We start from the raw sequence: 23,266 nt of genomic DNA, 5'->3' as shown, positions 1-23,266 counted from the left end.
TCCCTTTGGGCTCTCCTGCGCATCGTTGGGGGTGTCTGCCAATCTAGACAAGTAGGCTTTAAAACTATGTTCACATCCGTACACATTCCAGCCATCTTGGTACTCACATACATGGCCATTTCACAGATTCCTAGAACAGTCTGGCACACTACACGTCAATCATGATTTCTGGCTCTTGGACACAGACACAGTGTGTATTATTCCAGCCTCAGGTAAGACTTAAAAAACGTGGTCACTCTTGCTTATACTTTCTCTGGAAATGCAGAGAACAGAGGATCAAAGCAAGCATTTTAGGTCCATGATCTTTTTCTGTCCTCCTCGGCTTTCTCTGCTCGTGACTGACGAGAAGAAAGTATCCTCCCTATGCCAGGGAGTTAAGAATAGAAAGACATGGAGAGGAGTAACACGCAACAGGTACCTTGTGAATACTGCTGACTGCCTGACCTTTCCCATCCATAGCTATCATTCTTCGACTTTCTGGGCACGGTTCACAAACAAGGAGGCCGAGGGCACCACAAGTGAATTACTGGAAACAGAAGCACACAAGTGACTTTCAATATTAAGGTACTTTATGAAATGATACACAAAACCATTGTGTAGGGTGCATTTCCTAGTCTCTGCTTTTAAAGGCTTTCAACAACAAGTCTGCTGCTAGTCCTGGGGACAGGGATCCACTGAGAACCCTTTCTTCCAGAAGAGGAATCTGCTCCCGGACTGTGGGATGGGTCCTGAAATGTTCTAACACATTTTCCTGAATGAGGTTCCACATCCAAACTTTCTGCTGCCTCTGCCGTTTGGCAATCAGCTCCCCACTGGCAAGCATGACGTCCTGGAACTCTTTCATCTTATCCCACACGTCAGTGATCCCCTCTCCGCTTCTGGCAGAAATGCGAATTACCTACAGGAAAGGGAAAAACCAGAATTTTTTTACTTAAAATGATAGAAAGCACTCTCATGGGGACTCTGGTAGTTAATTCTTACAGTATATGGACAAAATGAGACATCACTGTGTCAAAGTTGATACCCAGAAATATACTAAGGTAACTGATGAGGATTACTAAGTGCAAAGCAGAAATAAGACACGGAGGCAAGGTCAGATTTTTTGTCTCAGAGATTTATTTTGGCTTAGGATTGCTCGAATGATCTTCAGAAGCAACACGGAGGAACCGTGAGAGGGTCACTAGGACGAGAAGGGCAATGCTATGCAGGTTTCCCCGAGGGCTCAGTGCCAGCAAATGAAACCAAGCCCCAGCCCTCTGTCAAAGCTGCCTGATTCAGCAGGTGCTACGAGCTGAGGGCTGGTGCCTGCGTGGACAAGACGACATGCCGGGAGCTGACGGTAAGACACGTCGTCCTTGTTCTCACTATAGTGATTACAGCTTATTCTTTAATCACGTAGTGTCCTCCTGAGGATAAAGTGCTGCCTTAGTACTACTGCATCATTTACTATGGAATTTTCCTTTTTCCCTTACTGAAGATAGCACCCAACGAGCATCATGGGAAGGGCAGTCATCACACCAGAAGCCTTTCCTCTTTTGCTCAAATTCTAATATAGATAATCAAGTCATTAGCTGCTCCATAATCTTAAGGATGGTTCCTTCCAGAATGGATCTGCCATCACTTCCAAATGGCTCCAGTCAAGCCTTAAGCAAGCTAGTCCATCACCTCGCATCTCGTTTTTGACATCCAGTGGTTGAAGGATTATACTTAAAACTGTAACTGCACACTCTGGCTTTGTCATAACTTTTTAAATTATAATCTCATATACAAGCGAAGACTGATTATACATCTAGCCTGGGACTCACATCCTGTCTTCTAACGTGCACTGTCCACTTCTAACGTGAAAAACGCAGACGGGACTGCAAGCTCACCTTTGGCCTCCAGACTCCCGAACGCCTGCGGAGTAGTTTCAGGGCGCTCACGTACTCTGCCTGTATCCTTCGGGCTGGCACAATCAAGTCTCCATCAGATTTGGTTATAGCTACCAGGTCTGCCATCTCAATTATACCTCTTTTGATACCCTCGAGAGAAAAAGAGAAGAAAGTGATTTTGTCCAGAACATTTAGTTACAGCAAAAATGGGACACCAGTAAATGCTAAGGTTTTGAACGTCATACACTTTATCAACTAACTTGTTCTCTGCACCTTCCCAAGCCTTGGGTACTAGGAATCACAATCACTTGATAGGAGTTACTCAAAAGCACCGACTCTGAGGACTCTGGAAGTCATCTGTAATCTCTCTTCCAAATTTAGAGACTAACATGTTGAAAAACATTCAGAATTAGAGTAAACGTATCACCTAGACACCACATGACCGAGTGCCAGGAGACAGCTCACACTGTCTCATGATGGCTTCTACTTCTCAGGAGCTAAGACTGCAGGATAAAAAACCATCCATCATTAATTAAGGTGCTTAAAAAGAACACACACCCGTCACTAACATCTGCACTTTCAGAAGCAAAGTCTTTGAAGTTTTCCTTAAACGTACATAGCATTTTTTTTCAGGTTACATTTGAGGGAAAAAGTAACCTGATGGCTAAAAATGCCTCAGTCTCTTCACTTAAATTATGCTGCATGAAAACTCTAGAAAAATCCTAAACTTTATTTGGAAGATTTTGCCGTCTAAAATTAAAATTCCTTTTCAGATATTTTTAAACATAACTTTCAATGATTAAATGTGAACAGTTCATGTTTCTAAATGGTAGCCTCCACAGTCTGCTATCACTATGGTTTTGGAATTATTCAACTGAAAGGGAGGTGTTGTATAATAAAGAATTTGTTTGGTCTCTGAGGTTCCGGGGAGGCCACCTCTAAATCCCTGGAGTTTTCCAGGTGACAGGAGTGTCTTGTCATTCACCATGGGTGCCCAGGGCCATAACTGAGTTTAGACACCAAGGTTTCAGAATAGGGGCTACCACGCCAGAAAAACCCATCTTGTGATTCAAGGGTTGAGCCTGTGAGGCCACGTGATATCAGCTTGACCTCCCCTGGGGAGAAGTAAGGGCTGGAGACTGAGTTCAGTCATGTGGACAGTGATTCAGTCAATCATGCCTACAGAACAAGGCTCCAGTAAGAACTCTGGACGCTGAAGCTTCAGTCTGGAGCCCTTCCAGACCTCTTTGTATGTGGTCTCTTCATTTGGCTGGTCCTGATTTGTATCCTTCACAATAAAACTGCAACTGGCAATGCAGTGCTTGCCTGAGTTCCGAGTCATTCCAGTGAATTATCGAACCTGAGGGGCAGTGGGAACACCCGCGTTGGTAGCCAGTCAGAGGCGCTGGTGGCCTAGGACCCGCTGGGCTTGCTGTGGGTGACTGGGGTGAAGGCAGTCTTGTGTGGGGTGGTGCCCGGACCTGTGAAGGCCGTGCGAACTCCAGGTAGTTAACGCCAGGCTGCACTGCAGGGGGAAAGTAAGAGCCCTGCTTTACAACATACAGACTACGACGGTGGGGTCCCAGTTCAAAACAGCGGACTATCTTACAAGGAGCTTTGGAACCAGCTGATCACAAGCATCCGTGTGACAGTGGTCACTCCTGGCTGGAGCTATGCCTGTATTTTATTCACTCTCATGTTACCGGTGGAAAAGCCAGAGCTGTGTAATTCGCTCAGGGTCACAAATTCTACTACTGAAAGTTGGGGAAAAATGGAGAGAACGTGCCTTTGACTCAGGTCTTTCAGCCCGTGTGAGTGATGTATCTCGCCCTGCACTAATACCAACCTAATTGACAAAAACACAGCATTGGAAATTTGTGATTTCGAGATGTATGCTTTGTGTTTTGGGGGGAAAGGTCAAAATAATTACCTGCAATTCATCGCCTCCTGCTGGTGGCAGCAGTAAAACAAACATGTCCACCATATCAGCAACGGCAAACTCTGACTGACCCACACCTGAAATTTTAATCGCAAGGGTATACAAGGGTATTCTAAAATATGCACCAGAATCTGGCTTTCTCAACAACCCCTCGCCATCACTTCCATTCCAGTTCATTTACTCACGCTCACGATCACACACTCCACCCGATCCCACTTTAAGCACCCCACCTCCGAGCCATGTATTAAATGCCGCTATTTTAGCCATTTAACAAACCTGTCACCCCCCCCCCCCCCCACTGGCCTGTATTCCCGTGTCTCAGTCTCCCTCCTCATTCTCGCTCTTTCTCACTTCCTCGGCCTCCCCTCAGTGGGTGGGCAGCTTCAGCGCCAGGATTCTAATCCTTGGCCATGCCTGGCAATACATGCAGCTTCCCTCCTCCTCATCCTTCTACCCACCCTGCAAACCCCACCATGGGTCCATCCAGCTGTCCGGGTTCTCTCCCCCAAAAACGTGCTGGAGAAACCCCTCTGCTGTGTGGTCACAGGTGCCCACGGTGGCCACCTCTTTCTCTAGTTGGTATGGTCCTCCTCGCCCTTGATTCTCCTACTAGCACCCAGGCAATTTTCCTCCATCCGCCCTTCTATAGACGGTGGAGGGCCTGGTCCCCAGCCCCACCTCTTCACTCCTGCCCTTCACCCTCGTGCTCTAAGTGTCCCAAGCGGACTGCAGTTCTCTGAACAGGCCACGTTCGTTCACTCTCTCCTCTGTGTCTTGGCGAATGCCCTCCAGCCCACACTGTCCTTAAATCCATTCTTCCTTCAAAACTGAGTTCAGTGGTCACCTCCTTCCTCATATCTTCCCTGATTCCCCAAATCTGAGTCCAATTTGTGTCAAAACACGGATCACACAGTAATATAACAGACCGTCTCTCCAGGGGAATGTAAATTCCTAGGGCTTCCTTTTCAGTATTTTCACCGTGTGTAACTAGGAATGTGCAAGGAAGAGAAAGATGAAATAAAACACGGCCCTGTATTCAAGAGGGGTCCAACTGCATTAATTTTCTTAGCGAGCATTGCAGACTTATGACTGTGCTTAAACAAAACAGGTGTTATGTTACAGTGGTGCTCCCGCAGGTCATCCTAATGCTCATAGTTCTCCTCCTGCACTTAAAACACAGCACCTTGTATAAGTTATCCAGACACAGGGCTCATCTTTCCTTTTTTAAGGGTAAGGATTGTAGCCTACACACTCATATCTCCTACAGAGTCTGAGATTTCTTCTATTTAATTACCTCTTTAGTAAATACCTGCTGAATGAACAAATGAAATTAGTTGTCACTCATCCTTATATAGCATTCATTACAGTAGTATTCCATTGTTATAAAGTAGAAAATCACACTCACCTACAGTTTCAATAAGAATGATGTCATAGCCCCCTCCTTCGCACAACAGAATAGCTTCGTTTGTGGTCCTTGTCACACCTCCTAAAGTCCCTCTCGTAGGAGATGGCCTGATGTACGCATTCATATCTCTCGATAACTCGGTCATTCGGGTTTTATCACCCAAGAGTGATCCTAAAACACACGGCTGCGTTTCATAATCATGGAACATCTACGAGAGCTAATTATCAATCAGCCAGCTCTTAGGGGAAGTGTTTTATGACATCTCTCCCAAAACCTCAAAATGAGTTTCATATGATTGAGCTTTTCTCCAACACAGCGTATATAATGACACCAAGTTAATCTCTGTAACGTTTCAAGTCCCTCAAAACTGACAGTGGCTCCCACTGACTAGAGGTTCAGCCTTGCATTGGAGGCCCGGAGAATGCAGTCTACCTGACCTGTCCAAGTCCAGCTTCCACTGACCCCCAAATCATTCTTCTGTTCTAGCCAGGCTGGCTTCTTTACTGTCCTCTTAACATTGTTGTGTTCATGGTTCTCACATGGGGTTGGGTTTTTCCCCCCAGAGGAAATTCAGCAATGTCTAGAGATATTTGAACTTGTCACCCTGGTAGGCAGAGGCCAAGGACACTGCTAAGCATCCTTCAGGGTGCAGGATGGCTGCCCACAGCAAAGACCGCCATTAGTGCCAAGGCTCAGAGACTCTGCTTTAACCTGAGTTCCGCATCTGTAGGGCCGTGTCTTACATATTTTGTACACAGAGTGCTTGCACACAGTAGGCAATTCATGTAACACCTATGGAATAGAACTGGTGATGTTTCAGGGTTTCCTGCAGCATTTTGGCAAACATCAGTCCCTGCAAATTCGAGACGACTGAGAAGCCCTGGAACTAGTGAAATTACCTCTACCTTCTTTCCTTTAGCCCTACGGTAACACGTGAAGGTATATTGCTGGGCCGACCTGAATTTTCATTTTCACTCTGCTTAAGAGCTAATTTTTCCAAAGTTCATGCTAAACACTGAGATGTTCCTTAAAGATATGATCTTTGCCCTTACGATTCCAGGTTAGAGTTCTCAGCGGTTCTAATTCCAGGACTCACACGTACCACGTATCTCCACTACCTTATTTACTGAACATAGAACTTTGTTCTAAAGTAATTTTCTGGGTAAAACCATCTCTGTGTAAGTCAACAATCTGCCAAAGCTACCCTTTAAATTATTATCCTATAGATCCTAACACACCAAACTAAACATTATGAAATTACTCTCCCATATAATTGTCTTTACCAATGAATCCAAAACTGTTGACTGCAGACCCTTAGGGAGGTCTCCAAGCTCCCACGGCAGGGGATCTGTGAACCTAAAGCATGACAAGGACTGGCTGCAGGCTTCTCAAACTTTAATGTAATGCTATTTTTCAAATGTATATACTGTTGCAATGATAAAGTAGAAATGTATACTTAGGGTGTCCTGTTCATCCTTGTGTATTTTTTTTCCTTTCAAAGTCTATGTATTTTTTTTTTTTTACCTGAGAAAGGGGCCCTCATTTTTGGTTTGAGAAAGGTTAGGAATCACATAGCTATGTAACTTTACCTTTTCTTTAATCGAAGTCTAGTTGATTTACAATGTTGTGTTAGTTTCTGGTGTACAGCATAGTGATTCAGTCATACATATACATATTCTGTTTCATATACTTTTTCATTACAGGTTATTACAAGGTATTGAATATAGTTCCCTGTGCTATACAGTAAGACCCTGATGTTTATCTACTTTATATATAGCGGTATGTATCTGCAAACCCCAAAATCCTAATTTATCCCTCCCTACGTCTTTCCCCTTTGATAACCATACATTCGTTTTCTACGTCTGTGAGTCTCTTTCTGTTTTGTAATAAGTTCATTTGTGTCATTTTTTTTAGATTCCACATATAAGTGATCTCATATGATATTTTTCTTTCTCTGTCTGAGTTACTTCACTTAGTATGATGTCTCTAAGTCCATCTATGTTGCTGCAAATGACATTATTATTATTATTTCATTCTTTTTTATGGCTGAATAGTATTCCATTGCATATATATACTACTTCTTCATCCAGTCATCTGTTGATGGACATTTAGGTTGCTTCCATGTCTTGGCTACTGTAAACAGTGCTATAGCTATGTAACTTTCATCAGATTATCTTACGTCACCATTTCTGCTACTGTCATCAAAAGCATTGTTTTCTTTTGCTATTGTAAGTATTCTAGAGTATTATGAAGGTAGTGGAAAAAGCCTTCTCATCTATTTAAAAATGAGGGCCACTATTAAAAAAATTCTTTGCTCAAGTACTTACCTTTAACAAAGTTCTTAGATTATTAATAAGATAATACACTGACATGGATTTAATCTTGAACCTTGTGAATATAAATTTTATTTTACAGATAACTTTTTCATTATAGTGAATCAAATACTGTGAATGTTCTCAGCTAGATTTTTCAATGGGTGATAACAGGAATTGTTGCCTACCTCTCTATTGACCCAAGGGCCCTAAAATACATCATCTTTAGTTTTTAGCTTTAAACCCACAGGATTTAATGCAAAAACTTTCACAAAGCACCCTGTATTTCCCTCTTCATAACACACAATACATGGTAGTGGCCTGTGTTCACTTGTCTGTTCACCTTAAAAGATATAAAGCTCCCTAAGGCCAGGAGGACTGTCTTAATTCACCACAAACAACACAGTACCTTCCTTGCACAAAGCCTTGCCTACAGTAGGCACTGGAATACTTGTAAAGTGAATAACTGTGATGTGAAATGCTTAAATCAGAAAGAAGGGCAAGGGAAGAAAAACCTTTCCTGAGTATTTATAGAGTAAGCTTTATGTGTCCCCTAAGTGACCCTTTGGGGAACTAAGTTTATTCATTTTATCTAGGATGAGCTGCACATTAAACTTTGAGTGACTGCATGACCTCAAATCAGTAACTGCTTAGCACAGTGTACAATGTACTGTGCTAAGTGCTGCCAGGAAGGGCAGGATATCACTCGGTCCCTCTAAGAGCTTTCTGTTCAGCTGAACATATAACAGAAACAGGTGCCAAGTTACATAGGGCACAAAGATTTTTTTTAAGTTTAAGAGAAGAGATATTACAACAATATGAGGAAATCAATGAGTAAGAACCCATTTTCTGAACTGCACAGGGGCTGATGCAGCCAGGAAAAACAACAGGTGGGAAAAGGGGCGGAGCCTGAGGTGGGACAGACAAAAGGCTGACATTTGTTTTTGATTATCTTCATCTTCTGAAACCTGTTCTCCTAGTTCTCTAAGTGACTACTCCTACTCCTGGGCGACCAGTATGCTAACCTACGCTGGACAGCCCAGTGCCCAAACCACCTCCCTTAGCCTCCACGTCACTCCCCCGAGAACTCACTTCCTTCACTCAGCCTGAGGTCAGAAGTCACCTGTCTGTGCAAATTCCCACTAAACTGTAACAGAGAGCCAGCCCCACGAGCCACTGCCCTGCAATTTAAAATGAATCAACACTACTCACCACCGCTAGTACAAGAGGAAGGGTCCACAGCTAGCACAGATAATTTGTGCCCTCTCTCAGTGAGCATTTTTCCAAAATATTCTATAAAGGTTGATTTTCCAGCACCAGGAGGCCCAGATAATCCTATGGAGGAAAGAGACCTTGTAATTTAATGAAATAAACGAAATGAGCACCACGATGAGTTCTATTAAAATATCAGACTAACTTCTATTCCCCCTAATTTATTAAAACCATCACAACTGTAGTTTAACACTTCCTAAAGTGGTAAATGAAAATCTACCTATCTATCTAGTCCCTGAGTAATAAGGACACAGGGAGGAAACAAATTCTGATTTCCATATGTTCACCAAATTCAGGTTTAAAAATTACAAAATGCGATTTGCCTTTTCACTATAATGCGGGTCTTCTGGGGCAGACTGCACTGCCTACGTTGTGAATTGTGCTGAATTTCTACAACATCTGCCCAGCTCCCGTCACGACCAGTAATTATTCCACCCACCCTAATCCTGTACGCCTTGTCTTCCCAGGGGGAAAACAACTCAGTATTCCTGAAACTCCCTAGTGATTGAGAAAATAATTTACTATTTATGAAAGATAATTTTAAAAATCTCACCCATGACGCCAAGAAAATAATATAAACTGAATCTTAAAAAAAAAAAAATTCATGTTAAGAAAGGCAGAAAATTCCCCTCCTTGGCAAGTTAGTAGAGCGTGGCAGGTAAGAGCACAAACTCTAGAGCCGGTCGGCCAGGTATGTTTCTAGCCCTGCCTCTTATGTGCTGTGTAATCTTGGGCAAGTTACTTAACCGTTCTGTACCTGAGCATACTCTGCAATAAAATGGATATAATAGTGCCTATTTCTTCAGGTTGCTGTAAGGAGTAGATGAGTTAATTTTGCAATATGTTTAGAATAGCACACGCATCCAGGAAGAGATATGTATGTTCAATAAAGCCTATAAAACATAAGCACTTAATTGTAATTATAGTCAAAAGTATGTATGGCGTATGTAGGCCTGGCTCCTTCCCAAAATTTCCAGGGGAGGTCTCTGTCTTAAACATCTATGTGGGTGCTGAATAAACATTCGGTGCTTTTATTTATCTTGGTGGGAAAATAACTGCAACAAAGACATAGGTGTATCTTGCTTCATAAGGTCAAGATGGCAGAACCAGAAGAGCCCTGCAAATTTATGAGTTGCTAGTTAAGTGTGAGTTGCTGGCTAACTCCATGTATTTCTGGACATTTTCTCTTCAAAGATTCTCTGAATGAAGCCTAGTAAGTGAACACTTTGTCGTAACTGGAATTTCTCTTTGGGAGTATGTTATTTTGTCTGTTCACGATACATAAAGATTATTAACACCCAGTGCAGTACTCTCAAAAAGAGAGTCCCCTGAGTGAGGGCAGGAGAATAAGGGGTGTGAAAAATGTGGATGAGTACAAATATCAGCTAGTTTTAATTTTCAAAATTATCTTTAAAGCATTTAGGCCCTGTTACCCTAAAGACGAGCAGTTTTAGACCCGATGTTGCAAATAAACTGAGATATAAAAGTCTAGTGCAATGCCAGTCCATTTCTTAAGTGTATTTGCTCATTCCTCACACAATTTCTGCACTTCATCCACCACTTCAAGTTGTTTTTAGTGGCTGGGTTGGTTGGAATTACCCAGTTTGCCATCGTGAAAAGTGCTCATTCCACCCAAAACTGACTTGCTAAATTCCTTCTAGTCAAACATATCTAGACCATTCTCTAATGAACAATTTCAAAAACACAGCAAGCTTCTTTGCAATTACAGAAACAGGTCAATTGTTCAAGAAGTCAAGTGAACATCTGATATTTTTAGATCACAAGTGAATATGGTCTTTCCTTTAAAATACATTTTGGTATTAAGATGGTTATGCTTAGAGTCAAGCCATTTCCAGAAACGCTAATAAAAAAGTATCTGAAAGAAGAGAGACTTGCCTCTAGAAAGACTAATGAAACACCTAAGAAGTAGAATTCTGAAATGTGATTAAGGGTAATTATGGTTGATGTAACCACAACAGGGAATTCATGTTAAACTATTAAGCAGAAGTTCTACCGAGAGAAAGGAGTAAACTGGTAAACAGCTCTCCTGTCATGTTCCTATTCTGGGAGCCACAGCAAGATTCCTGCCAAAACAGAAATCTTACATTATTCTCTTAAAATACAGAGCCTTGGTTCAAATGGTCATGGCATTTTCTTTTTTAACGTAACAAGACTAATTTTTGCAAAGAAAAGGCATTTAAAATTCATTTCAAAATTCTGAAGGAAAAACAAATCCCCGTTAGATCACAAACTATTTAGACTTATTTTAAAAGAAGAGAGAGAATCTAGAAAAATATTCACTAGGCAGACCTAAAAAAAAAAAAAAAAAACAACGAACTGACCCACTCGAAATGCCAGTGGCTTCCCTTTATTTAACCTTTCTTGCTCTCTGAGGTGGACTAGTACTTTCTGAAGAAGCACCTGGGCTAACTCTTTTTTCCTGGTGTGAGTTGATTCTATAAGAGTTATGGCCTCGGCTAAGCAGGCCCTTTGCCCTTGGATTAAACCAGTATAGAGTTTATCCACAAATCTTTGTTCTTTATCAGAAAATCCATCTGGATGTTCCTTTACGGTTGTCTGTAGACACAGTTTTCTCTTTAAGCCATCCGACAGCAGCATCCACGTTGTACAATGGCGTCCAAGAGAACTGAGTGGCCTGGCACATGGGATTCCTGATCCGAGATGAGTACTCGAGTGAAAGATGCAGTGGTGACGTCGGAAAGGTGCTCTTAAGAGGCCTTTTAGGAAGTGCTGGGGAGGATGCTGGAGCAGCATGGGAATGTTCATTTTGTCTGTAACTGGAGAAAACACTGGATTTTTTTGGGTTCAATGTGATTTGTGACTCCCTAAAAGAAAGGAAAACACATTTTTGCCAGTTCAACATACAACTAAGTTTCTGAAGTAATAAAACCGTAAGCTTAGTGTTTTCCCGAGATTCTAAACCACACGTAATCAGGGTTTTTGGTAGTCCCAATGTGTGAGAGTTTCTTACCAAACCTGACAGAGAAGACTCCCTCCTTGTCCATAGTTAACATTCAGATTAACCCAAATCGTGAAATTTTTGCTCTGCTGTGAAGTGCAGCTAAAGTTAAGTGCACAGTAAAATCTTCTAACCAAAACCAACACAAAAACCAAAACCAAAACCAATATAACAAAACAAACAAAGTAAAATCCCAAACCATCAGGGTAGAAATTTCACGTCATGCTTATTCTCTTCTGTCTGTGGACATTACATTCACTGTAACAATTTCCTCAGATCAAATATGCCCTATTCTGAAGCTCATTCAAAAGTTTAAAAAAAAAAATCCCTCTGATGTTGGCCTTTTATTCATTCTCCACAAAAGAAAGGTGATTAGTAATGCAGGTGTTGAGGCGTAAGTTTAGATCCACCTGTGTGTTCAACAGACTCATCTGGAACACAGACATAGGTGAAGCGTGGCCTAACATAAGCACACAAACCACCATCACCACCACTGCCCCAAGCCCTCACGCAAAATGAACTGTGAGGACTGTTGGGTCCAGCTCAGTGTATCTCAAAGTCAGATATCGCCCGGGTGCTTACTAAAAGGGCATATTCCCAGGCCCAGGAATCAGAATCTCTGAGGGCAAGTACAGTCCAGTTTGAACCACTGTGGAATGGGATGCGGGTCCTTTCCTTACATTCACTGATCTTCTCCACTTCAAACTGTATTAGACAATGAAAGCTGACGGGGTCCTCTGGGAGTCAGAGGGGTGCTGAGCTCACAAGGCATGGCCACTCTGAGTCTCCGCCACTTAAGCCATAATGACCTTGGGCGAGTTATTTAACCACCCTGTGCCTTGGCCTCCTCTGAGTTAAGAGAACAGGTAAGAGACTAGGACAGCTGTGAGAAAAGATGTGTTAATTCATATAAAAAGCCTGGGACGGTAACCAGAGTAGAGTAGGAGCTCAGTAAATACGAGCTTTTCTTCCTACGATGCCAGTTTATAAAACTTCAGTAAAAAATCAGATCACAGACCTAGCTTCCAATGGCAAACTAAAATTTACAGACAAATAATACATATAACCTACCAAGTCTGTGTTTATGATTATTGGAAAATTCTGGTTTTCAAGTACCTTGTAGCACAATGAAATAAATTACCTTAGTGCTCCAAAATACCTCTTAAATTGTATTCCAAGGCCAGCACAAAATTAACTTTAGCTAAGTAAGTCTATTAGGAAAAAGAAAAAATGTTCTAAGATTTTTTGTTGTTGTTGTTAGAACTATAACTGCTCATCATTTTTCAATTTTGGGGGGCGGTGGGGGTCATTATGACCTCTATCTATATAAAATTCGTCTTATTCTAAAAGGACAATTTATTTGCAAATGTTTCTAAAAAACAGTTTAAAAACATCCATTACCACCCTTCACACAAACACACAAAAAGACATTCAAAACAAACAAGCAAACAAAAGAGGCGCTCTATTCTGGAAGATCTCGTTGGATACCATCTTCGAACACACTTCTCATCCACACCGTCACCACTGGCCACCAGGCTGGAAGCTCATGGGGAAGGCTATTTCCTGAGCATGTTCCACTTCCCAGGTCCCAGGGCTGCAAGAGTAACAGTGGTGACAATGCTTTCTGACGGTGATGACAATGATACTAAGTTCCAGTCACTGTACTGTAAACATCTGCATGAGTTTCCTTTTTTAATTTTTTTTGTTGGGGAGGGAGGTAATTAGGTTTATTTATTTCTTTTATTTAATGGAGGCACTGGGGATTGAACCCAGGACCTCATGCATGCTGAGCATGCGCTCTACCACTGAGCTCTACCCTCCCCCCATGTTAGTTTTCTATGGCTGCTGTGACAAATCACAACAAACTTGGTCGATTAAAACAACCACACACTTGGTGGATTAAAACAGAAACATATCCTCTCAGGGTTCTGAAGGCTGGGGGTCAGAAATCAAACTGTAAGCAGGGCAGCACTCCCTCTGAAGACTCTGGGAGAGGATCCTTCCCTGCCCCTCCCAGCTTCTGGGGGCACAGGGGCTCCTCGGCTCAGGGCTGCATAACTCCCATCTCTGCCTCCTGGCCCTGGCCTACTCTTCTCTTTGTGCCTCTCCTTGGTGTGGACATTTGTCGTTGAATTGGGCTCATTCAGATAATCCAAGATGATCTCATCTCAAGATCCTTAATTACATCTGCAGAGACCCTTTTTCCAAATAAAGTCACATTCGCAAATTCCAGGGATTATGACATGAACATATCTTTTTGGAGGTCATCATCCAATCCACTACACCATCTTAGGTGGACTGCCTCATTATCTTACCCTAAATAACATAATCCAGCATGTCAACAGCTCACAGAATAATAAACACCATGTGCAAAGAAAGAACCATGTGCCGTGGGGACAGACAAGATTACAGAAACTAAGTCTCCTGGGGGAGTAGAAGGTTCAAGTTATGGGGGAGTTGATGTCAGGGCTGGGTCTGAAAGGCTGAACAAAGCTGAAGAAAGATGAGGTGGGTTTTCTAGGCTGAGGACACACTTGTATAGAGGCTGAGTTGAGACTTGGTCTCTCCCTGCCAATCAGAGAAGATTGAGAAATTCAGTGAGGCAGAAACCTGGCGCATATCCATGGAACTAGTGACAGGAAATGAGGCCGGGATCAGGATGTACGCTGAGGCTAAGGGAATAGATGCTGTCTTGCTGGCAGTGGAGAAACGACAGAGATCTTCACAGAGGCAAGTGACCTGATCAACTTCGGTCCTGGGGAGATAACACGAGGAGCAGTGCCGAGAAGCCAAGAGTGATCAGACCCTGGTGACACCCAGCCCAGCTGACAAAACCCCAGCAAAGACCCAAAGGACGCGGTGAGGACCAGGACCAAGACAAGGCATTAAGAAACGGGAAAGAGAACTTAAGTTCAAGACCCTCTTGTCCATGTTAAGGATGCTCAAACCTTGGCATGGAGCCTGGCATGTTGCAATTATTCCCCCAAAATACTAACCTGCACTTATTTTATTGACTCAGGACTTTATGAACCATTTTCAAATACTTTATGTCATTTTACCCCCCGCAGAAAATTCCATGAGGACAACTGGACAGTTATTATTATTCTCATTTAATAAGGGGAAACCAAGAGTGAGTTAGATGACTACAGTCAGAGCCAGGGGCAGGGCCAGGACTCAGATCTATTACCTCTTGGTGGCATTTTTTTCTTAATAAATTGTTTCAGAATAAAGGAGCAGTCATTCCTCTAGCTAAAAGAGAAACAGATATTAGTAACTGGTCCTCCCAGAGCAGTAAGAAGCAGTGATGGTGGCAGCATTAAGAGCCAAAGAACTGAGAAAGAGGAAATGTTGACCAGGACACAGAACATTCTGATTACTAACCTAGTCCTTTTCTCCCTCAGGGGAGATGTTATCACATGTAGCCTAAGAAAAAATGAGAATTACTTAAAATATGCCCTTTAATTAAGTCTTACCATGACTACCTCTTGTTATCCAACAAAGCTATGTTCAAAAAAAGAGCAAAGTAATATATTGAGAAAGGAGAGAGAAACAAGGTTATAAAACATTCGTTCAACAAATATTTGAGCATTTACTCTGTGCCACATGATAGTCTAGCACTGGGGATGCAATGATGATCAAATTGAACAAAAGTTCTTGCCCCCATGGAGCTAACATCCTAGTAAAGGAAGACAGACACCAGACATGTAAATAAGGAGGCCAGTGTGGCTGGACGTGAATGAGCAAGAAGGAAAGTGTGAGAGAGAAGGCCAGAGAGGGGAACAGACAGAGGGCCTTAGAGAGGACTGGAAGGACTGACTGTGAGTGAGATGGGCAGCCATGGGACAGAGGAGAACCTGATGGACTTCTGTTTTAGAGGGATCTTGTGGGATACAAGAACAGAAATGGGGAGAGCAGCTAAGAGATTACTGCAATAATGCAGATGAGAGATGATAATGACTCGGATTGGGGAGGGGGGTAGTATTAGATCAGATTCTGGATGAATTCTGGAGGACCTGCTAATAAACGAGATGTGAGTTGTATCCTGAGCCACGGTCGAGATGGAGCTGCCCTTTAATGAGCGGGGGAAGACTGTGGGAGGTGAGGTCTGAGGTAAGGTCGGGCATTTAGTTTCAGACACATTAAGCTTAAGAGGCCTACTAAATATTCAAGTGGGATCTGGAGTAGGCAGTTGCATTTATCAGTCTCAGGAAGAGGTCAGAGTTGACGTATACATTTGAGAATCACCGGTGTTCAGGTGTCATTTAAATCCAAGAGACCAAATGAGATTACCAAAGGAGCACCTGGAGATAAAGAGGGCTGACTCCATTTTTCATAAAATTTTACACACACACCCGGAAGGAATACATTTGTGAAAGTGTTAACTTTGTCTATGGATGAGTGATATTATGGTGCTTATACATTGTGCTTTGGCTGATCATTCTTTTTCTGATTTTTAAAAAGCATCATATGTTACTGTGGTAGGCAGATTTATGGCCCCACGAAGATGTCCACATCCTAACCCTTGGAACCTGTGAATATGTTATGTTACATGGCAGAGGGGAATTAAAAGTTGCAGATGGAATTAAGGTTGCTAATCAGCTGACCTTAAGGTAAAAGGAGTATCCTGGATTATGCAGGTGGACCCAATGTCATTAGCAAGGTCCTTTATAATGGGAGAGGGAGGTGGCAAAGAAGAGCAGAGTGATGCCAGGCGAGGAGGACTCAATCCACCCTTGCTGGCTTTGAAGAAGGAGTAAAAGGGCCGTGAGCTACGGAGTGCAGGCAGCCTGTAAAAGCTGCAAAAGACAACAAAATGGATTGTCCCCGAGAGCTGCCAGGATTGAAGGAAGTGCCACTGATGGTTTGATTTTAGCCCAGAGAGACCCATGTCAGACTTCAGATCTCCAGAACTATGAGAATAACTGTATGTGGTTTTAAGCCACTGAGTTGTGGTAATTTGCTATAGCAGCAAAACCAATATAGTTGCTATAGTTAAAAAAAAAAACTTTTTAAAGATGAAATTTGGAATTTTTATAATTTTAATGAGAGATATCTAATACCTATTCATGATTTAATTTTTATCTTTGCTATAACCAGTAACTTGCTTCCTTCTGCATTTACATTTCCTCATAATATGAGAAGCAAATATTTAATTTAACCAGTTATCAAACCATCAGCATTACATCCGATTGTATTTATGTGTCAATTTCTATACTAGGCATAAAATTAACATACATACTCAAAAAGCCTAGTAAAATTATTTGCAAGGTGAAAAAAGTGATAGTCATGTTTCAGCTAGGCTTCTATTCACAGAGACGTCTATCAGAATCACCATATTAAGATTTGAAGTTCAACAACGCTCTGAAATAATGTGGTGCACATGGGCTAGTAACCATTTTTGAGCATGGCAGATTTTTAAAAAACCGTCTATATGCTATAATAAAAACTAGGTGTCTGGAATGCATATCTTCCACTTTTTGCCTGACAAACATCTGCTCAGTTCAAATATCACCTCTTCTAAGACACATCTTCCCCTGCTTTTCCCAGGCAGTCAACTCTTTCTAACTTCAGTGCTCCTCAGCCTTTTGTTCACATCTCAGGCAGAGTGCTTGTCTTCTTATTCTCTAATTTCTCTATTTATAGACCTCTCCTTCCCCTCAATTCTCCTCCCTCACCGCAGCTGACGATCCTCCCAGAGAAAGGACAACTCCTTATTCTGTATTTCCTTAGTATCCATCTAGCACAGTGCTTGGCACATGGCAACCTCGTAATAATCATTTTTTAAGGTTCATGAGTAGATATTCCATGTACTTTATGTTGATCTAATATACTAAAAAAAAAAAAAAAGTTTGAATAACAGTCTCAACCTGTGTGACCTGAGGATCTTTACTAAAAACATCCTGTCTTCTAAGTTCCCTGTTTTGAATCAAGGCCACTTTTGACATCTAACTAATCTTCCAAAACAGAAAAACCTAAAGATAGGTTTGTCAGGAATCAAAGCCCAGTAACAAGAGCATTAGCAGATGAAAATAATGTCCACTTCTAATAATGCAAGCAAACAGCATTCCCTAAATAAATGAGATAATTAAAACAGTCTAATAAATAGTATATAGATTTTGTGCTAACATTCAGAATAGTGATTTTGTGCAACAATTTAATTACAGTCTTTCTCAGAAGATCCATGCCAACTATCTGACAAGCTTTTGATTTACACTGCAGGGTTTATCACAATTTGGGTCTGCAAAGTTCCCTGCCCTTTGATGCCAGCAGAATTCTTAAAAGGTCTTTAAATGAAAAGAGCCAGGAAAAGCATACCATTTTACAACATTCTTTTGCCAAATCAAAAAAGCTACCCAGATGTATATAATTCTAGGACATTATACCTTCAATCTCTCCCAGAGGGCTGATTTTCTTGGTGTCCCCAAACCCTCTGGACCAATGAATGGCAGAGCAGTGGCTGCTACGTTTCACTGGATGTTTACTATGTGTGAGCCATTTGTGCGTGCATTTCCTCAGCTAAGCCCCACGACAGTAGATGAGATTCTATTTTATAGGTGAGGCTCCTAAGGTTAGGTTGATTGTGGCAGAACTTTGGAAAAACTATAGATTTCATAAATCCCGATTTGTATGGTGCTGACTCTAGACTGTCATATAAAGAGGAGTGGTGTCATGTCACATTAAAGGGACACCAAATGACCCTTCACATTTGAGTATGGAGTGATTATGGCAGGCTGTTTATCTGTGTTTTGTTTCTCTCTCTCGCTCTTTTTTTTTTTACTTAGGCCAGAATGAAAAATGAGTTTACATTTTCTGTGCAAACCTTATGAGTAGGAGCTCCCTGATAATGTATTAAGTGACAGAACAGACCAAATTTCTAAAATTTTTAAATTTTTTTTTGCTCCACAGAATAATTCACACCTGATAACTGAGCGCATAATAGACTTAAACCCATTAATTTAATCAACCAGATTTTAAAGGAGTCCACAAAATTTTACAAAGCCAATATAACTCAGCCTTGTATGAGCATCTTTCTGCCCTTATTTACATGTCACAGGCAGAACAAAGTCGAACAGGGTGGCAAAATCCTGCAGGTGGGGAGAAGGCCTTCCCACCTGCTCATGTAACTAAGCACCTTTTCCTGCTTTCTTATGGAATGAAAGCAACGAACTTAGCCAAGAATTAACTCAAGCTGTTTCTGTGAATTGGTTCCATCCTACAATTTTTAGCTAAGCACTACCAAAATAAGAGAAATTTTGCAGTATTTACAACACACAGTCAGATGCCTCAAAGCACTGCCATTCCTAATAAACCAGAATGTCAACTTACTTATAAATAATGAAAACCAGCAAGAGCACAAATATGCTGATACAGGTTGCTGAGCGCACCCCTCCCCTGCAAGGTTCCTGTGGACAGCAGCATTTTAAGATGCTCGTTTTCCACACTTGTTTTCCTCCAAAATATCTTCCATATCCATTCCATTCTCTCCACCATCAGGCCCACATTGCTCCACTCTAACAGCTTTCAAACTTTGATAGAAGTCCATAGGAAGAAATACACTTACATCAGTCAACACAGAGGTACATAACTGAAACAAACGTTTCACAAAACATTATTTACCCCGATTGCATGTGATATACTCTAATACTCTTTTCTACTTTTTCTTAAAATGCAGATTGCAATCTACCAATGGGCACAATCTTAAGTCTGAAATACCCCAGTCTACTACAGCCATTATTAATTCATCTTCCATACTACCACTTATCCTCATAAAATCTGACTGTATTATGCCACTGATTAAAATACTTTAAAAGTTCCCTCTGCCTTATCTGTTAAAAACATTTTTTTCCTGTGATTCAGCCATTCATTCATGTAGCAACTATTTATTGAGAATCTATTTCATACTAGGCCTTCTGCTAGGCCTTGGAATACATCGGTATATGGGTCCAAACTGGCTCCTAACATCATGAACGTTACAATCCAGCCAAGACAGTCATTGCATAAATACTTCATACTCTTCATGAGTGCTCTTATGAGCTGCTCCAACTTAACTGATCTCCCTCCTCCACTTGCACCATACTGCTGTAACCACTCTGATCTGCACACGGGTCCTGGAAAAGCCTGTACTCTTTATACCTCCTGGCCGTGGTCCCTGATGTTTCTTCTGATTGGAATTCCTTAACCATCTCACATATTCCTCCTCAGCCTTCGAGAATCAACTCAAGAGTCTCCTCCTCCATCAACAGTTCCCTGGCCTCCTTTCCACACCCCTTTAGTCGTCATTTCTATCTCCATTCATCGTGTACTGGTCACATCCCTCTATTACAGTGCAGATCACGTTGTTTTGTGACCATTTTTTAAGATGTCAGTCTTGCCTAGACTGAATTATCGCTCTATCCACAGCGTAGTTTATTGCTCACAGAATAAATGAATGAATATCTGCTGCAATTCTGTATGGGTCAATAACTCCATTACGCTGATTACTTGGCTAATGAATGTTTGAAAACTTAAAATTTTTATAGAGTTTACAGTGTAAATATATTTTTAGAACTTCCTTCTTTAAAGTCTGATTTCAATATATGGATGTTTTCCTTCATTAAAAATTTGCTCAGCAGCAGCCAATCTGACTTGGGATATTTGTCTTGAAATTGATCCAATGAATATTCTCAATTTCAATAACTGCCCTGGCAAGAAAAAGCATTCAGGATTTCCAAAATCAATGTCAGGTCAGCGCCTGCGGTACAGCACAGTTCACGCAGGCAAAGCAGAGTTACACCGTGTGTTCCTGTTTCTCAATGCCACTTTTGATGTGACGATAGGCTGACAGATGCCATTAATCTGTTTACCATCTCCCACTACCCTTACAGAAGGCTTTACTTTCTCCTTTTCAAATAATTTCAGGAAATTCTGGGGGAACAGAATGACTTTTTAAACAAGGCACTTTGAAATAGGTCATTGTTATGTAAGTGCAATACAGAACACATACTGAAGTTCTAAAGTTCCTTGTCCACTTTACCTTTTATCACTTCCCCAGTTAAGACTCAAGATTTCCCCACTTCCACTTTTAGGTTTCAGTCTTCTTGGGAAGCCTTTTTCTAAATTCCATCACCATTAAATGTTCTGATTCATTTCCACTGCTAGAATCCTAGTTCAAATCTGAACCAGTCTTAAGGAGCTTTGAGACTAGCTATAGGACCTGGGCAATCTCTACTACTCTCCATTTCATGAAAATACTTAAGACCTACATCTCAGGTCATAGGAAGTATGAAATGAAAATAGTGTGCGTGAGGGGCTGGCATCAAGCAGGTGCTTACCAACTGCAAGGAACCTTCTTTTCTCTCTCTCTCCCCTCCCCAATCCTCCATCTTGGACGTCACAGCAAGACTCACACTGAGCCATGAATGTGATCTCCTCACTAATCCACACCAAATTCCATCAATAGTTTCCCACACCCTAGGACAGTGGTTCTCAAAGTGTGGTCCCCAGACCCGCAGCACCTGTATCAACTGGGAACTGATGAGAAAAACTCAGACCCCACCCAAGACCTCCCACTTGGCCCCCACTCAGGAGGTGGGGGCCAAGCCTGCCACTGTTTCGAAAGCCTGCCAGGTGATTATGACGTATGCACAAATGTATGAACCACTGCCCAAGGAGACAGACTGGTACCGAAGGGTTTCCCAAAGCAATTTTTTCCCACTTAGCTGCACTTGCCCTTTCCAGACCTCTCCTAGGAAAGTTTACTCATTATCTTCCACACCTGCTCGTTACTTTTCCAACTGAGATTTTCACTCACTTGATACATCCTTTTCGCTCCATGACACCTCTCCTATTCAGTCCAGCTTAAATCCCACTGTTTTCTTAAATCCCTTCCTATCGGTTTCTGGAAACTTTTTCCTCTTTTAACTCTATTTCTGAGTACTCAGGTGATCTGCAGAGGTCACAAACTGGCTGTTCCTGGCCCACAGAGTGTGAGTGCATAACTGAATTGGCTGCCAATAACATTAAAAATCTAGAAAAATAGCAAAAATACAGGTTTTTAGCCTGTGTTGGAGAAAATCAGATCTATGTATGAGGGACCCACATTCCCACATGGCAACAATCAGCTGAGGGGCAAATGTCTCAAGCACTCACCGGCACTTTCCGTGCCAAATACAGGTTTTTACACATCTTCAAATATCTCAAGCTCTAACTTACATACCTTATGGTTACATAACTTCACTTTGTTTTGTCTCTCCTTATAGAATAGAACAGAAAACAGCCCTTATCTGAACTGTCCTAGTCTTTTTTCTTATTACCTTGAACACAAAACAATATGAACTCCTTCTATATAAAAGAATATTCTGAACATTGTGGACCCCAAAATGATGAGCAATCCACACAGGGTTTCAGGAAACTTTCGGTTCTGTACCAACCTGTAAAAGCTATAGTAGTGTTTGTTTTCCAAAATATATGTATTAGGGCACTTCTCTTCAGGTAATTAAATAAGACTTTGTTTAGGCCATTTTGGTTTAGGTTGTCCTTCATTTTCTAATCAGAAATAGAAATTTATTTGAATCCAGTATGTCTGCTGGAAGAGACCTAGCCCATACCTGGCACAGTAGCTCACAGAACCTAGATGCTGTTTGGGACTTTCAGTTTGAACCCTAGTTTTATAGCGTGGGTTTTATTCCATAAAAGATGAGTTTTAATTTCACTAGGGTGGTAGTAGCTAACACTGGACTATCCTTCCTTTTTCCGATACATCCTCTGGTTAATCATTCAGCAGGTTTGGCAGCGATAAAGAGACCAGCCACCTTAACAAAACTGCCTTACTGTGGCACAACGGTAAACTCATAAACCTGTCCAAAATGATGAAATTTTTAAAACGCTGTTTACAGAGAATTTCCTTTACAGACAAATCACACTGACCTTCTCTTTGAACCCACTTTGCCGACGCCTGCTTGTCCACACATTTCCCGCACTCTCATCATCTAACTCAATATTCTCCTCTTCCTTCCCCTACCCCAGGTCCTCCAGGGGGCGCCCCCGACGCTGAGGCCGGACCCCAAGCGGCCTGAGCCGGTAGCCGGGCCGCGACTCCGGGCGCCCCGCGCACCCCCCACCCCATACTCACCCTCCCGAGGCCACGGAAGTGCCGCCCCTTCCGCCTGGCCAGTTCACCCCGCCCCGCGTCGGCCGGCGCGCAGGCGCAGCGACCATCGCCGGTGCGTGGAGCCCGGGAGGGGCCGGGGGCCGGGTGGCGGCGCGGGGCGTGGCCGGGGTCCCGGCGGACGTGGCCGCGGGATTCCGGCGTGTGGCGCAGGGCACGTGAGCCTGGAGGCCTGAGGGCCTGCGGCAGGTGGGGACGGGGCGGCGCGTCCGGCAGCCGTCGGGGAAGTGACGCGAGAGACGGCGGTTTACGGTCTCTGTGGGTAGCTTTTGCTTCCCTTAAGGTCCAGATCGCCTCCAAAGGTGGAGGGTAATGGCCATCCCTTCCCGGCCTTGGTGCTT

General features: G+C 42.4%; 1 protein-coding gene across 5 annotated transcripts; it reads right to left on the bottom strand.

Annotated features, from left to right (window-relative positions):
* Nucleotides 1-547: 547 nt before the first annotated feature.
* Nucleotides 548-23,011, bottom strand: MMAA (metabolism of cobalamin associated A). Of its 5 annotated transcripts, none has more exons than XM_032464340.1 (7): nucleotides 22,890-23,011; nucleotides 11,142-11,645; nucleotides 8,740-8,862; nucleotides 5,216-5,386; nucleotides 3,802-3,887; nucleotides 1,872-2,021; nucleotides 548-898 (listed from the first exon to the last, which is right to left on the bottom strand). In XM_032464340.1, the coding sequence occupies exons 2-7, from the start codon at nucleotides 11,584-11,586 to the stop codon at nucleotides 611-613; spliced, it is 1,263 nt and encodes a 420-aa protein (XP_032320231.1). In that variant the 5' UTR covers nucleotides 11,587-11,645; nucleotides 22,890-23,011; the 3' UTR covers nucleotides 548-610. The 5 variants fall into 5 exon arrangements, with proteins under 5 accessions (XP_032320231.1, XP_032320240.1, XP_014416823.1 ...); XM_032464349.1 differs by having other exon boundaries at nucleotides 11,142-11,597; nucleotides 22,890-22,908; XM_014561337.2 differs by lacking the exon at nucleotides 22,890-23,011 and adding an exon at nucleotides 22,685-22,878 and having other exon boundaries at nucleotides 11,142-11,597.
* Nucleotides 23,012-23,266: the final 255 nt, after the last annotated feature.

This window comes from Camelus ferus, chromosome 2 (assembly GCF_009834535.1).
Source record: "Camelus ferus isolate YT-003-E chromosome 2, BCGSAC_Cfer_1.0, whole genome shotgun sequence".
NCBI classification, from domain to species: Eukaryota; Metazoa; Chordata; class Mammalia; order Artiodactyla; family Camelidae; genus Camelus; species Camelus ferus.
This window is presented reverse-complemented; position numbering and strand designations above follow the sequence as displayed.

What these genes read in the sequence shown, in the direction of transcription:
- MMAA (XM_032464327.1), bottom strand. Translation starts at nt 13,289, where the DNA reads ATGAGAAGTGTGTTCGAAGATG. An exon ending in GCCACTGGCATTTCGAGTGG is followed by an intron (nt 8,863 to 11,141) that starts GTCAGTTCGTTG and finishes TTTCCTCCATAG; the next exon opens with GATTATCTGGGCCTCCTGGT. An exon ending in CGGGAGTCTGGAGGCCAAAG is followed by an intron (nt 899 to 1,871) that starts GTGAGCTTGCAG and finishes CCTTTCCTGTAG; the next exon opens with GTAATTCGCATTTCTGCCAG.